This window comes from Passer domesticus, chromosome 1 (assembly GCF_036417665.1).
Source record: "Passer domesticus isolate bPasDom1 chromosome 1, bPasDom1.hap1, whole genome shotgun sequence".
NCBI lineage: Eukaryota > Metazoa > Chordata > Aves > Passeriformes > Passeridae > Passer > Passer domesticus.
In genome coordinates, this window is record NC_087474.1 from 147,335,319 (window position 1) to 147,351,687 (window position 16,369).

Consider the following 16,369-nt stretch of genomic DNA (forward strand, 5'->3'; position numbering starts at 1 on the left):
ACACAGAATTCACTTAAATGCATATTCCAGCTTATTTGCAGAAAACTTTGAATTTTTCTAGATTCTCTTATTGAACAGGACTGCATTTTTGACCATTCCTGACATGAGGGATGTCTAGACATTTTTTCTTTTTTCTTCATACTTAACTTCAGAATAAAAGTTCTTAAAGCTGTCAGACCAATTTTATCTCAGAAGAAGTAAAAGAAAAACCATTTTTAAAATAATTTTCCATCAAGACCTTCAACATCTTAAAGTAATTATTTTGGCAGATATCTTCAATTCTAACTATGTTTAGTGGCCAAAAAAAAAAATTAATTCCCTGGGAAGTAATCAAAACCTACTTAATCTAAACATTCTGTTGAAAAGGCCAAGACTGAGTAGACTTAAAAGGAAGGTAACTTCAGAAAAATGTTGTTCTCAGCAGCAGCTTCAGAAATAACAAGACTTAGCCCTCACTGTCCCATCTAGAAAGTGTAGCAGTCATCCTTCGGACAGAAGACTTCAAATGCTCCGCAATAATTTACATTTATCTTGACTTGCTAGAGCCTATACAGCAACATTTATGAAGTCTTTGTAAATACAGTTCGTGGAATAGTAAGCTTGTATTTTATGCCACTCAACAGCTAATTCAACACCAGATGTTAAAATCTTATTTCTGAACTTGACAAAAATTTGGGGCTTAAAAACAATAATTATATAGAAGCATAACAGAACGATGCATGCAATTTCATACCATCTCATCTGGGTGCAAATATCAAAATATCCTTTTGACACAAGCAGAGCTGAGTTTCTTGGAGCTGAGCCTAAATTCACTACCGATGAACAATGTGTACTGATCCAAGGGCCTCAAGCAGAGGATGCTACACACATTTTCACACTGAAACTACAAATTATAGGAGTCTGTCAATTTTGTCTCATGTAGGTCCTCAGCACCAAACCATTCAGGAAAGCCATGTTAAATGGACTGGAAAACTGTCCATCTTGAACTATGGGGGGATAACTACATTAATATTTTTGATTATTAGGAAGCACATGAGAAGCATCCAAAACTTTTTGTTCCCTGGGTCTCTTTATGACATCACTTAGTACATAACACATGCTTAGTTTGTAAACCTCAAGACTTCAAATGATTTTGGGAACCTTAGTAACCTTTCTGCTCCACAACATGTACATGAGGCTAAATAAAACTACCCCAATCATAAGATTATTGATGTAACAAGTCTTTTCTGTCACTTCTGCTTGGTTTAGGAACCATTTCCCCCTGTAATTACAGGAATCTAGATGGTTTTCCAGACTACCTCTTGCTTATCAAGTCTTGCCATCTTCCTTTCCTTCAGCATTTGGCTAGGGGCTTTTTCCAACAGGACAAAGAAGGTGATAACACCCATATACAGCAATAAGCCAGATATAACATCCCTTGTCACTTGATTTCAGTAAGTGGCTGACTCAAAGCACAATTTTTAGTCAGCAACTGACCAAGAGGCATTTTATCAGTTATTCCTGAAAACTTAACTACTTATGTGCACTGTTTGGAGCATGGCTGAAAAAGCTGTACCTTGCTTACCCTGAAGCTTAGCTTAGAAAAAGCAGACATTCTGTTCATTTCTCACTTTCTGAAGACTCTTGCATAGATTGTGTGTAGCTCAGGAGCACACTCAACACAAACTGCAAGCAAAGCTTCAACCACCACCAAAATACCCCACAGAAAACACTTTTAAAGTACTGGCTCCTTCAGTTGCTTTATTTCTCTTTTTAAGAAGAATTACTTCCAAACTGCTGTGACTCAAGAGCTCTAGAATTCCCCTAACAGCAAGAGGGAAAACCATTCTAACAAGAAGGGGGCCTCCCTACAGCACCCCACTTCCAGTCAAGGTGGCTGTTCCCACAGTGCAAGCCCAGATTCCTACAGACACTGCCAAGGGATTGACACACAGGCTGTTCACTCACTGGAAGCAAGCTTAGCTGCTGCAAACATGGGATAGCTGCTCTCTCATTCTATTACTGGGACACTTTCAAAGCCACAAAGATTTAAAAAAAAAATCACAGCCTATAAAAAAAGCTACTTCAAATTACAAAAATCACTGATTTCATGTAAAACCAGACACAGAACATGAAAGACACCAATTCTCAATACCTAGAACTAAAACTGGTTAATATCCAAAATATAAAATGGAATAGACAAACTGAGACAAGACTCCACAGGTAGGTGGAGTTCAGACCAAAGAACTGAAATAGTACAGACACCAAGCCTGTTTGTGCACAAGTTCAACACTAGATGGGAAGATTACTGGGTTTTGGCTACAGGCGTGTTGGGTTTTCATAGGCTGTGGTTTTCCTTGACTCTGCCAGGAATTTACATTCATCAGCTAATGTCTTGTAGGTACCGTGAAATATCTGTTTAAGTCATTTATTTACTCATGTCCAAGTGAGCTGCTTGTTCTTGCAAAAGGAAGCAGTTAAACACAAACTGCAGCACATCAAAAGAAAAACTAATTAAACAGTGGAGAAAAGCAAAGGTTATTAAAACAGAAAAATACGGAATGTTAATCAAGGTGTGTGTTACCAAAGAGACCAATCTCTTCTTCATTTTTGTCCCACTACATTTGAGTTTTACAGCAGTTCAGGTTAACAACCATCTCCAGGGTTAATCACAAGCCTTTAGCATACTTTAATTTTGCCTCAATGTAAGTAAAAATGCACCATTACATGTGCATTGAAACTCCCCATCGCTGTGCTCACACGCTGGTAAAACGCAGTTCTCTGCGATACAAAGTTTCATAACACATTTCACAGTACATGGATTCATGCACATTCCCATGGAAACCATCAAGGCCAGGGGCACTGCAGAATCTCCTCTTCATAGAAACAGTTCCCTAAGACAGCCCCAGGACCTCACTCTGCGAGGGCAGGGCATTACACATTATTAGCACATTGTCAGGAGGCAGAGATAGGGATGTGATGAGATTAACATCCAAAATTCTGCTGGTTGCAAGCAGGATGGAGCATTTCCCAGGGACTACTTAGTATATTATTTCTTCTATTTCCCAAATATCACTGAACTTTTGAAAACATTCAGTATTTCAGGCAGTTTTTGCAAATTGCCAATACAATTCATATTTATTATTTTTAATGAATTCAATACCTAGCCATCATTTAAAGAATGAAAGCTAAGGAATATATTCCTTCAGACCACAACATATGGAAATTATATACAAGTGGTAGAGACAGGCACAGTTTCAACATTTTCTGGTCAAAACAGCAGAATTTATCCTTCAACATTTATCCTTCAACATACAGTTGATACACATGTTCTGTGTATTAGTGAATCACCAGTATTCAAATTCGTGGTGCACGAGGAGTGCATTGCAAGTATAAGGTTTTCTTTAGCATCAACTTCTAGCAGCTTCCTATACAAAGATTAAAAGATGACAGCCAAAAGCAGCAGTAGCAATTTTATTTAACAGCCTATTCTTTAATGAGATTGTGCCAGACTGCTACCATTTTGAAGCTGAAGAAAAACTGCAAGACAGTTACCCTTATCTATTTGACCTTCAAAAATCAGCAAAGTAAGGCAGACCTAGATGGGCATGAGGGAGTGGAGGTTCACGTGAGACTACTGATCTTTTCCAAAAACATACCCTGCACAATGAAACTGGGCTATGCTGTTTAAGGGTGTGTCTTTAAAGCATAACTTCCATATGCATTCAACAGATGCTTCCAAGTAACCAGTAAAATCCCTACTGGAATGACTTCCATATCATTTTAATAATTTATAACTTTGTACAACAATTTTTTCCACATTGAAACACTCAGCCTTTCTGGCAAACACTTGGTTATGTGCTAAGGGGCTGCAACAGAGACAGATCCTCCTAGTATCAGCTAGTGCAATCCAGAGAACCAAGCCTGCGTGGAGTCTCAGTTTTCCTGCTGACTTAAAAGTACAAAACTGAGGGATAAGAAAAAAGCCCAAACCATGAACGTCAGTTATTGCTTCAGCTTTCCCATCTTTCGAACAGAGATTTGCCTTTGTATCATCATCTGAACACTGCCACATGAAAATCACTTCCAGCAGAGTTCCATTTCTAATAACAGCTACTGTGACAAAGAGATTAAAAACAACCATTCCAATTCTATCACTGAGAGTGCCAATGGAGAAGGCAGTATGGCTTTCAAATTGCTTCCAAGGAGTGATGACAGCTGCAGTAAATATCCTACATCTCATCTAAAGTTTAAAAAGCTTTAAAACAGCCATTTTTTTTGCATTGATAATAATGTAATAGTAAAAAACCCCAAGACCTAAGTGCTCAAAACTCAGCCCTACATTGATGAAGCACTTGGGTGCTCCATACTTTTCTCAGGTATGCACGAAAAAATCCCCAAAAAACAGTAAGTGATTTACACCTCCAAGTTCCTAAACATCAAAGAACTTGCTAAACAGGAAGGGGTATGCACATTGCTTCTCACACAGATATGAGCTCCAAGGAACAGGAAGGAGGTGCAGCAAACAGTGCAAAGCAGGATACAACATGTGAGCAGAACAAAGGCAAACACCAACAAGACTTACATACTCAAAGCAACATCCACTCTCTTTCCAGAAAAAAAACCAAATATTGACAAAAGAGAATTAGCCTGTTACTGCATGCACAAAGCAAAATTCAGGCATATCTTCAAACTCCAGTGAGTAAATAAGCCTGTCTATTAACTTAAAAATTTGATAAAGCCAAAAGAAATTAATAGAATGCTTATCTGAAATAAATATCCATATACAAATCATCCAAAAACATTCCTACACCTATGCTGAAGTAACTTTGTGTATGCACATTAAAAAAGACATTATCAAAGTTAAGCTCTATTGTCTTGGTTTTAGATTACTGAATAATCATACAGAATACTAACAAGAATATTTATTATATGAGCCTAATTTTTTTTCCATTTGGTACATTAACAATTAATTTACTTTCCATTAAGGTGATATGATTTTGTTATGTGGTAACATAATTATACAGTGTTGATATAGCCAGTATCACATCTCTGCAATCTTAATGCTACTGGAAGATTAAAAATAATATGAAAGAAAAGTATGCTCAAAACTTTACCATCACTGAGAAGGTATTTTAAGCTTTTGTGTAAATATGGAAAAACAACACCCAAAAAGTAATCATATCCAAAAAATATCTCTGGCAAAGAAAGATTAATGATAAAATATTATAGCAACAATAAATTGAAGATACATAATCCTTTTTCAAAGATTAGGGGTCAAAAAAAAAAGTTGGCTCCTCTTCCTACAAGGCCTTTCATAATATATCTGTAAGATATATTTAAAAGGCGGAAGAAAAAGTCCCAAGACTGAATAGGTCTAGGAGGTGTTCATTTCATGCACACCACCAAGGGCCTTTCAGTGTCTGTACCTGCTGGGTTTCTCCCTGGGGCCTGCAGGTCTGTGTACCCTTCCCTCACCTACACCACACTGAATGTCAGCTGCAAAGCTCTGTTTTTTTTACAATAAACTGAAAATTAAAGGAGAACATTTAACAATGTTCAGTGTGCAAGCAGACATAATGAACTGCCTCAGCAACAAAGCCACCACTGGTCACCTCCCAACACAGAGTCAAAGCTAACACCAACCAGGACAAAAGGTAATGATTATTATCTGCTGCATTTTAGATGCAACATTTTAATCACTAAAAGCTAGGAATTTACCTGAAAGGTATCTGGTGGAAATACTGTTGTCCTCAGTATCAAGACAACCAAACAGGAATCATAAGAGCACGATCTAGTGTTTTCACAGGAGCTATGTATTCACAATTACCACGCCAGAGAGCAGTTCAATATGCACATAAGAGGGCCAAAAATCAGAGAATTTTAACTGCTAGTGACAGCAGTGTAGAGGGCAACACATTATTTCTCTTTGCATGCAGCAAAAGAAAGAAAAGCTTGTTTTGAAGTAATATTTTCCCCTTGAAGTCTTGAAGTGTAACACTGCTCAACACATTTAAGCCACCTCCACAGTCAGAGTAACTCCTTTTGTCAGCACACAAGTTTCATGGCATGAAGCGATACCAGATGTTCCAGTTCTAAATGCCTCACTAGGGTACACTTACCACGACACTCAGGAGATGCTGAGTGCACCACTGCACTCTTACAAATCATTTGAAGTTTGTGCTCTGTTAGCACATATTCACTCCTATCCACTGACAAAACACACTGAAATTTGCATTCTCAGAACATCACAACATGGGTACTTTACCCACTGCAGTTCAAGAAATTTCACTAAGCCTGAAAATTGTTATATTCCAAGGAGGCTCTTGCCCTTTCAACTTACCAGGACACATTAATGCTTTTTCTTCTGAATTTAAGCACAGATTATATGTCAGGAGTTCCCTTCTGGGTTAGATTCATGCAACTCATTGTTAACACATGAAGATTAATAAAATATAAAACAAAGCTCTTCTGTCTAATCCATGGTTCAAAGTATCCATGAATACATCAAGCCAGTATTCAATTCACACACCAACTCTCAGAGCCAGCATAATGTGATCTAACTCTTTAGGGAAACAGGTCAAGGAAAAGTCAACAAGATTAAACTTCAACTTAAAATTCCATTTTAACTCCTTTGGAAGACACAACATACAATACAGCCTGAAGGAAGTTACATCCTAAAATACTACTCTACAGCTCTGCAACGTCAAGAAACTCTACAGATAACAGCAAGCAGAAGCCACCACTGTGCATTCATGCAAAGTCTTCAGAAAGGGTAAAGAAGGAAAATAAGAAACAAAAGAAATGCCAGGAAAAGCACAAAATTCACAACTTAAGAAATGTCACAGATTCCAGCCAGTTCAATATAGGCTTCACCGGTACTAAAAATTACTCAAACACTATAAAAGTTGATTCCTTTCTTTCCATAGTGTCCAAAGTTGTCATTTAAAAGTCCTTACACAAACATTAGAAAGAAAAGTCTCTAGAAATTGATTTTCAGTAACCATGGTACCTTATGTCATTTACTGTGGTCAAACATATCATCCTGAAGGGCTCCCCCCTACAAACAGCTAAGGATACAGTCCAATGTATCCAACCCCTTTATGGCAAAAATGGATTGCAATTTAAAAAAGGCACAAGCAACTTAAATATCACAATTATGAATAGAGTAACTACTGAAAAGAATTATGTGAGGGGTTTTTTAAAATGCAGACTCACATATTCTTTTCTATATTTTTGTAAATAAATAAATCCTCTATAAATACTTACCATAGATAAGAACACAAAGTACTAGGCACACCACAGCATCACCACATCAGGGATGATGTGATGTTGGATTAAATCACTTGTATCTGACACAAGAGAATGTGGCACTAGAGCCCCACTGGTGATGGTGGTGCACACATGCAGACAAGGCCTACAATTCTAACTATTTCTTGACATATTCATGTTTTGGTGAATGTATGTTTGTATTTACTATAAACAAACTTACAAAGATATCTTAAGGTGTAGTGGCAGTTTGTTAAAAGCATGAAGGCTCTTGCACATCAGCAGTTATGAAGATATAACAACAGAAACCTACAGGCATTTTGAAAAGCCTGCATAACTTTTGCTAGTTCCTATAATAAGTAAAGATTGTGTGCAATGGACATATGTGTGAAAAGAAATCATATGCAGTGGCTGAGTAAAAAAGGAACCATCATGCCCATTAGTGAAATGATAAAAGCAATGCACATATTAATGGTATAGCACGAGCCAAGTGTCTAATTATATTACTTTGCAAGAGCCATGTATAAGCAAACCTTTTTCAGTCAGCTAACACTGTTCTTCAGAACCATTTCTGGGTGTGTAATTTTTTCAATGTGTAAATAAATGCAAGGCTAAGATTTAAAAACAAAAAGTAATTTTGGAGTGTAAGAATTTAGTTAGATGAATTGAGCTAATTTTTGCCTTCCTTCCTAGAATAACCTCATGAAGATTTGCAGAGAATGAAACACCTTCCCAGTAAAAACATAGTTCCTTGTAACTACTCTGAAGGCAAATGTGATTAATACTAACATTTCTCTGTGTCTAGCAGCACACTCACCTTGCCAAGAGCTCCCCACCTCCCATCCCACAGCTCCTATTTTCCAGAAGAAAGCTTCCACATATCCATCACCCACATATTAGTGATCTGACACAGCCCCCAATCCACCACATGGAGCATCTGGTTTTGGATATTAGCTCAATTTTTGAATGACACAGACTTTGATGTTCACCAAAAATGCTCCTTACTTACCCCACCACACCTTATGCCTTTGAATGATACACCACTTCACTTCTGCCTTCACAGTTTTCTATACTGCCTGATATCACAGTTTTCTATATTGCCTGGAATCACTAAAATCATGAGAAATGCATAAATATGCCAAGGAAGTCCTCTGTAGATGTAATTTTAGACAGTGTAGCAGGGTTACAAGTTTCACTAGGGAAGCATTTCAGAGAAGTCTCCAAGACTTGATGAAAATCTAGAATCTTCTGTTAACCTAAAAATAATTCAAAGGAATAATTATTTCTTATATACTAAAATACATCAGCTTATAGTTTGAAGTTTATTGCACCCTACTGAAAGAAAATACTATCATATCAGTGAAGCAAATCTGATTAATTTTAGCAGCTGAATTGCAAAATATTTAGTTCCCATTGAAGAATGTCTAAAATAGAACAAACCTGAGTCCATCCATACCTCTTGCAAAAACAAAAAAAAAAAGGGGTAAGCTAATTATGGCATTTCTGTACAATTATTTCTGACAGCTTGTGATAATCACAGAATCAGAGAACTGTTTAGGCTGGAAAAGATCTCTAAGATCATCAAGTCCCACCATCAACCCAACCCCACCACACAGCACTCACCATGAAACCAGGTATCCAAGTAGCACGTCTACATGTTTTTTCACACACTTTTGAGGAATGGTGATTCCACCACCCTGGCCTGCCTGTTACAACATTTAAGCACCCTTTCAGTAAAGAAATGTTTCCTAATATCCAATTTAAACCTCCCCTGTACCAACCTGTCCCATCACCAATTACCATGAAGAGACTGACCCCACCAGGCTGCAGCCTCCTCTCAGGGAGCTGCAGAGAGTGACAAGGTCTCCCCTGAGCCTCCTTTTCTCCAGGCTAAACACCCCCAGCTCCCTCAGCTGCTCCTCACCTGAGCTGTGCTCCAGACCCTTCCCCAGACCCTCAATGACTTCCTTGCAGCAAAGAGCCCAAAACTGAGCACGGGATTTGAGTGCAGCCTCCCCAGTGCTGAGTACAGGGGACAGTCTGCTCCTGCTGGCCACACTGCCCCCGAGCCAGGCCAGGATGCCACTGGCCTTTCTGGACACCTGGGCACAGGCTGGCTCGTGTTTGGTTGCTGTCAGCCAGCACCCCCAGGCTCTTTCCCAAGCCTGTGCACTGCTGTAAAGACAAGTTCTCTTTGGGCTCCCTGACTGGAGAAAACATGAGGGAATATCCACTCACATCTCTGCAACAGGAAGCAAAGACAACAGGATACCACATATGGCTCTTAATGTGATCTTCCTGTCAGGATGGCCAAAAACAAACACATGAATTCTTACAGCTCACCTGAAGGAAAAGCACATTTTATAGTGTACTTTTGGAGGGTTGTTTTTTACCCTGCATTTTTTAATTTCTTAGAAAGACCAGACCACCTGTATTGGAATTCATTTTCCATCTAAGTTTATTTATTAAGAAACTGAACAGATTAAAATAAGAAAGAAGTTCACTCCAGAATGCTTCATCTGTACCAGATTTTAAAGAGGCCTGAGAAGCAGACATTGCTGCATCATTACAGATTATGTTTTAAGGCAACATCCAGACATTTAGAACTTGTTCTTTTCATTACAAATACTGTTGGTTTGGGTTTTTTTACTGTATTATTCCTCTGAAATACCAAGCTTTCTAAACATACTTTCACATTCTCACATAGAGATGGCTGGTGCATCTTCTATTCTGCACTCACAGACTCGAAAGCAGCCCACCTACACATGCCTGTGCTTCCAAAGCAGCCCCCTTTGAATTGTGACACTGCCAAGGGATGGGACACCCCCGAGGAGAAAGAGATCCCCAGCTCCCCTGGTGCCCACCTGAACTCAGAATTCCTGACATGCAATCCTGGCCATCACCAAGATCAAGTGCTGTCACTTTGTGAGAGCAGACAAGACACTTAAACCAGTGGGGTACCAGAAACACTTCAGAAGAATTTCAGTAAGACATCTGAAGGACTTCTATCAGAATTCACATTGTCTGCACAGCAAGCAAACTTCTGCCAACATTTCCTTCCATCACAGAAGCCACAGAAGTTTATGAACCAATGTCCTGAGAACACTTTGTCTAGCAGACACCTCCAGGAGGAGGAAAGCTGAAAGCTTTCACAGTTTTCAGTAAATCACCTCCCTCTGTACTGACTCCACGTGAGAGGCACCACTGTGCTGTACCAGAAGAAATTACAGGGAGAAGGAAAAAAGCATGAAACAAACAAAAAAATCCCTAAGTATCTGCTGGACTGTCAGAAGCAGAGCATCAGATCTCAGTGGATCTGAATCAACAGCAGCTCACAAAGCAGACTGTGCCTGACAGAGAACAATCAGCAGCAAAATAAATCAAATTTACCAGTTGTTATCAAAGTGTGTGGCACCAGCCTGCAGCAGGAGCAGTCTGCTGTCCACTGCTGGGTTTTAGGAACATTTCACAACTGGTCAGGTTTCACCACGCCTTGAAAATGCTCCATGCACCAAAGCCACAGGCACACAGACAGCTGGACAGAAAGGGCAGAAAAAATGTGATCCAGATTTCCTCTTTCACAAGACCTACTACACACAAATAAATTATTTTTCATCTTCCCAAATATTTACTGCACTGTGTATCTCCAGGATGAGAGCAGAGGACTGCCACTAATAATCCAAGCAGGCTTCAAAGCTTGTCTCAAAACCATGATCTCCTTTCAGGGCACCACTCTCTTCTTCACACTCCAGCTGTGCATGTTCTACTGACACTTGGCAAAGGCACTGAAGTAAAAAACAATGTTTCAGCCCTTACTGAAGTAAAAAGCAATGTTTCTATCCCCTTTTCTCCCTGTGTCATTAACGGTATTACCAACTCTCTAAGGCCTGAACCAACACAAAAAGATGGAGCAGCAAAGCCAAGAACCAATTCAGTAAATGCTCTCCCACTTTAGCCCTGCACGGATTGCTGTATTAGGGTGGCTCTGTTCTCTGCTAAGCCCCTTCACCCGTCAGTTCATTTTATTTCTCATCAGGCAAACGCAGGAGCTCCTGGCAGCCCTGACAGAGAAGGCAAAAAGCACAAAGAGCGAGGGAAAACCCCACCGTGCCTCTCAGCTCTTACACCTGCGGCATTTTCTGGTATGTGGTACGAGTGTGAGCCATGAAAGCTGCAAAGAGCAGCTCCGGGCACAGGGAACTGAACGATGGAATGGGACAAACATTTTAAACACAAACCGCTCTGCCGTGCTTGCACAGGCGGGGCGCCGCTCCCTCAGCAGGGACGGGCAGGGCCGCCCGGCCACAGCCGGGAAGCCGGGCAGGGGCAGGAGGGGCAGGAAGCCGTTCCTGCCCCTCGGGAAGCGCCGGTGCCGGCCGGACACGAGGCTGGGCCGCGGCACCGCCCCGCGCCCGGCTCCGCGCGGCCGCCCCGCCCGCGGAGGCCCCGCACCCTCTGCTCACCAGCCCGTCGATCTGCACTTGCTTGACGGCCGAGTCTCCCGCGGCGGCGGCTTTGCCTTTGCCCTTGGCGGCGCCGAAGCCGCCGCCGGCAGCGCCCGAGCCTTCCTTGCGCGACGCCATGGCTGCCCCGCACGGCCGGAAAGGGAAGCGCGCCGCGCCGGAAGCGGCGGCACGGCCGCGGAGGTGCGCGGCCAAACGGCCCCGGGCGGCAACGCGGAGCGACGGGCGCGGGGTCCGGCATGGCGGCGGTGCCGGCTCAGGGCTGCGGGCTCGGCCCGGCTCGGCTCGGCCCGGCTCGGCTCGGCCCCGCTGACCCGGGCGTACCCGCAGAGGCCGGGCTGGGACCTGGGGCCTTGAGCCTTGAGCTTTGTGCCTTCTGCCTTGGGCCTTGGGCTTTGGGTCTTGTGCCTCGGGCCTTGCAGCGAGTGCCTTGTGCCAGCTCATCCGGCATGGCACAGCCCACGCAGCCTTCCCTGCCGGCTTTCCTCTCCACAGAATCATTCACCTTGGAAAAGACTGCCAAGACCATGGAGTCCAACCCATGACCGAACACCACCCTGTCACCCACGCCATGGCGTTTTTTGAACGCTTCCCTCGATGCTGACTCCACTCCCTGGGCAGCCCATTCCAGGGTGTAATCGCCCTTTCTGTGCAGGAATTCTTCCTGATGCCCAACCTAAACCTCCCCTGGTACAGCTTGAGGCCACGTCCTCTGTTCCTGTCATCCTGTCGCTATTTACCTGGGAAATGAGGCCGACCTCCATCTGGCTACAACCTTCTTTGCTTTCAAAATGCGGAATATGTAAAAAAAAAAAAATTTAAGAAACTGTATTTTTTGACATTTGTTCTTTGTATAGCTTCAAGCCTCATCAACAAAAAAGGGAGATTTAATTAGTGAATTAGATAGCAGCTAACAAGGTCTAAGTGATGTCCAGGCATTAGAAAGAAACAATGCTTGTTGTCTTGTTAAGGTTTAGTGCTGGATATGCTTCACTCATCTCAGACCTAGGAGGAAGTTAACAAAGAGCTTGGGAAGAAGGATGTGCCACTGGCAGTGGACACAGAGAATGTGGAATTTATGGGCCACAAGGACATTGGGCAGAACCTCCAAGTTAAGGAAGAAATGAATAAGGACAACTCAGCAACTGTACTGCATCAGCTCCCATGGGGTAAAAAGTAATTCCAGCAGTGGAAAATCATGACTCAAGAAAGTCACCAACTCAAAGGAAGAGAAAGACTTAGCATGCAGACTAATTAACATGAGAAGCAAGAGAATCATTAACCAATAGAAGATAGAATACTAATTAGTGAGAGAACTAAGTAACTTCTAACGAATGAACATCAGTGCCTTTGCTAAAATGTATAAATAGTGAAAAGTTTTGGTAGTCATTGTGCTGGCTTTGTGGATTTGCCACCCAGCACCCCTTTCTGCACAGAACTGTAAATAAATCAAATACCTCAGCTCTGTGTGGATTGGCCTCTTGCACACTGGGTGGAAGAGCCTGTTTGGGCAACACTTCCAGGGAGATGTAGAGAGCAATGAGGTCCCTCTTGAGCCTCCTTTTCTCCTGGCCAAACACCCCCAGCTCCCTCAGCTGCTCCTCACCTGAGCTGTGCTCCAGAGCCTTCCCCAGCTCCATTTCCCACCTCTGGACTCGCTCCAGCTGCTCAATGCCCTTCTTGTAGTGAGGGGCTGAAACTGAGCACAGGATTTGAGGTGTGGCCTCACCAGTGCTGAGGGGAGGGGAAGGGTCACTGCCCTGGTCCAGCTGACCCTGGCAAACCATTTCTGGCAGCCCAGGAACCTCCATCTGCATTTCCATGGCCACCTTGGGTGCCACAGTGACCTGAATTCCCAGCCCTGCTGCTGGGCCAGCCCTGGGCTGCAGTGAGGGCTCCCCAGCATGGCTGAGGAGACTCTGCTCTTGAGGGGGGATTTACACCTAATAAACCTGCAAGTGTTGAGGGAGATGTACTTCTAATAGATTTGAAAGCTTTGTGTATTATCTTTACAGAAAGCAAACTGCTGTGGAGTGAATCTCTGTCCTGAGCACAAATAACAAGGCATCAGTGCAAACTCTTAACATCACACAAATCCCTGAACTATCAACTTCTCATGCAGTTCTCAGGAACAAGTTTGTGTTGCATTAAAACAGTTGGTTTTGCTGCTCTGTTTTGTTTGAGGTAGGGGGTTTTTTTGTGTGGTTTCTTTTTTTTTTAATTCAATTTCAAACTCTACTCTTCAAATTCCTTCTGAAAAATGCAATGCACTGTGAAAGGCAGCCCTACCAAAGCCCCCAAATCTGTTCAGACACTATGCCAAATATGTGACTTCATAAAAATTCATCTTTTCAACAATGCAGTTAACAGTAATTTCTAATTAAGGATGAGGAACATATTTATCAACACCAATATTAAAACGTATCTCTATTTACCTGCAGCCACAGACCCAACATTTGCCTGTTCCTATAAAACAATTCTAACATCACTTAGAATAGTCTCTATCAGTTGCTTGCATTGGTGCTGGAACAAATTCAAGCAAATTATCTAGTATAGTAATCACCCCAGCAAGGCAAAATGTATCCCAAATGCCACTGATGTCACTGATTAGAACTGCATTGACCCTAACAAGAAATGTGGACACCCAGCTCTGCTAAGGACACCTTGTGATAGATATCTAAAGGAGGGTAGGATGAATCCCACCTCACATTTTCAATTGGGAAAATAATTCTTAAATGGAGATTGAAGGGGAATGGCAGCATCACTGAGGTCAAATGAGCCTTGTGCCCCAAAGAGACTGAAGTGCATCTGCAGTGGGATTAGGGGTTTTCTACAAGCAGTTTGTAGAGAGGCTGATGCAATAACAACCCTGAGCTTCAGGGCACTGTGCTGTGGCCAGCGAGCTCAGCCAACAGGTAGGTGTTGAAAATTTGAGTCCTGACTTTAGGTTTCCATGACTGAATGCCACTGGCATTGCCTTATGGAGTTTTTCTAGAGAATGAAGTTGTTTAATTCAATATTATTATTTCATTTAGCTGTTATACTAACATGAATATCCAGTTTTAACTTACAATATAATAGAGTCATAGAATCATCAAATATACTGGGTTGGAAGGGACCCATCAGGACCATCGAGTGCAGCCCTGGCTGCACATAACATCCCCAAGACTCACATCCTGTGCATGAGAGTGGTGTCCTGTTGCTTCTTCTTCATGAGTTTAGGTGGTGTTTTGTAATTAGACAGAAAAGCCTGCATTGCGGGCTTCGAGGGATCAGTTATTGGGTTAAAAGGGAAAATAATCTAAGTATCATTTCTTAATTAGATAGTTTAGTCCTAAAAAATCTTGTAACACGAGATAGTTAGCCATTTTGTGCCTTGCTAATGAAGGGCTACAGAACTTATAGTTGTGAGGCTGTTTCACTGATAAGAAATAACAAACACCTAAGTCTGAACATAAACTACCATCTCAAGTGCCTTCAATCCCAACCTTGAGAACCCACACTGTCCCAATGCCTCTTGAACTCTGTCCAGTTTCATGCTGTGACCACTTCCCTGGGAAGCTGTTCCAGTGCCCAGTCACCCTTTGGGTGAGGAACCTTTTCCTGATATCCAGCCTAAGCCTCCCCTGATTTAGCTTCATGCTGTTTCCTCAGGTACTGTGACTGGTCATGAGGGTGAAGAGATCTGTACCTGCCCATCCACTTCCCCTCCTGAGGAAGTTGTAAGCTGTGATGAGGTCTCTCCTCAGTCTCCTCCAGGCTGAACAGACCAAGTGTCCTCAGCTGCTCCTTGTACAGTGTCTCCTCAAGGCCCTGCATCACCTTGGTTGTCCTCCTTTGGATGCTCTTTAATAGTTTAATATATTTTCTATATTATGGTGACCAAAACTGTCCCCAGCACTCGCGGTGAGGCCGCCCCAGTGCAGAGCAGAGCAGGACAATCCCCTGCCTTGCCTGGCTGGCCATGCTGTCCCTGATGCCCCCCAGGACAGGGTTGGCCCTCCTGGCTGCCAGGGCACTGCTGGCTCATGTCCAACTTGCCATCATCCCCCAGGTCCCTTTCCATGGCTCTGCTCCCCAGCCTCTCATCCTCCTGTCTATACACAGCCAGGGCTGCCCTGTCCTAGGTGCAGAATCCAGCAGTTGCCCTTGTTAAACTAAATCTGATCAAACAGTTTTAATTAAAGAAAACAAAGAGTAGGAAGAAGTACTGTGGTAATACAGTGATTTTCAACTCCCATTCATGAACTGATGGAGATCTGTGGAATACTTCAAAGATGCTGTTGAAGGGTGTTTAAATAGGAAAACACCTTCTGAAATGCATAGTGCTTTACCACTGGCAAATTCTTAGGGATCTGAAAAAGAATGACAACTCCTGGGATAATATAAATGTGAAGTATTATCCTGGCCTATGAAATTTGTGAACAGAAAGTCAATGCAATAAAAAAAATTTAAAAAAACCCCAACAAGTAGCTACAGCACCATGTTCAGAGTTATTGCTATGGGCACCCAAAATATCCCTATTCAAGGGACTGGCATAGGGTTCACTACTTAATGCACTGCCAGAATAATTGAGTCAATTTTGTTAATTATGATTAACATGAAAAATGAAAAACAAATATCAACTTTCTACTTTATAAAACTCACCAAAACACTGG

General features: G+C 42.2%; 1 protein-coding gene across 1 annotated transcript in view; it reads right to left on the reverse strand.

Annotated features, from left to right (window-relative positions):
• Positions 1-11,867, reverse strand: part of EIF3H (eukaryotic translation initiation factor 3 subunit H) — an 86,840-nt gene extending 74,973 nt beyond the window's left edge. The window contains exon 1 of the mRNA XM_064395182.1: positions 11,712-11,867. Within this exon, the coding sequence (XP_064251252.1) occupies positions 11,712-11,831 (120 nt within the window). The 5' untranslated portion in view covers positions 11,832-11,867. The remainder of the gene's footprint in view (positions 1-11,711) is intronic.
• Positions 11,868-16,369: the final 4,502 nt, after the last annotated feature.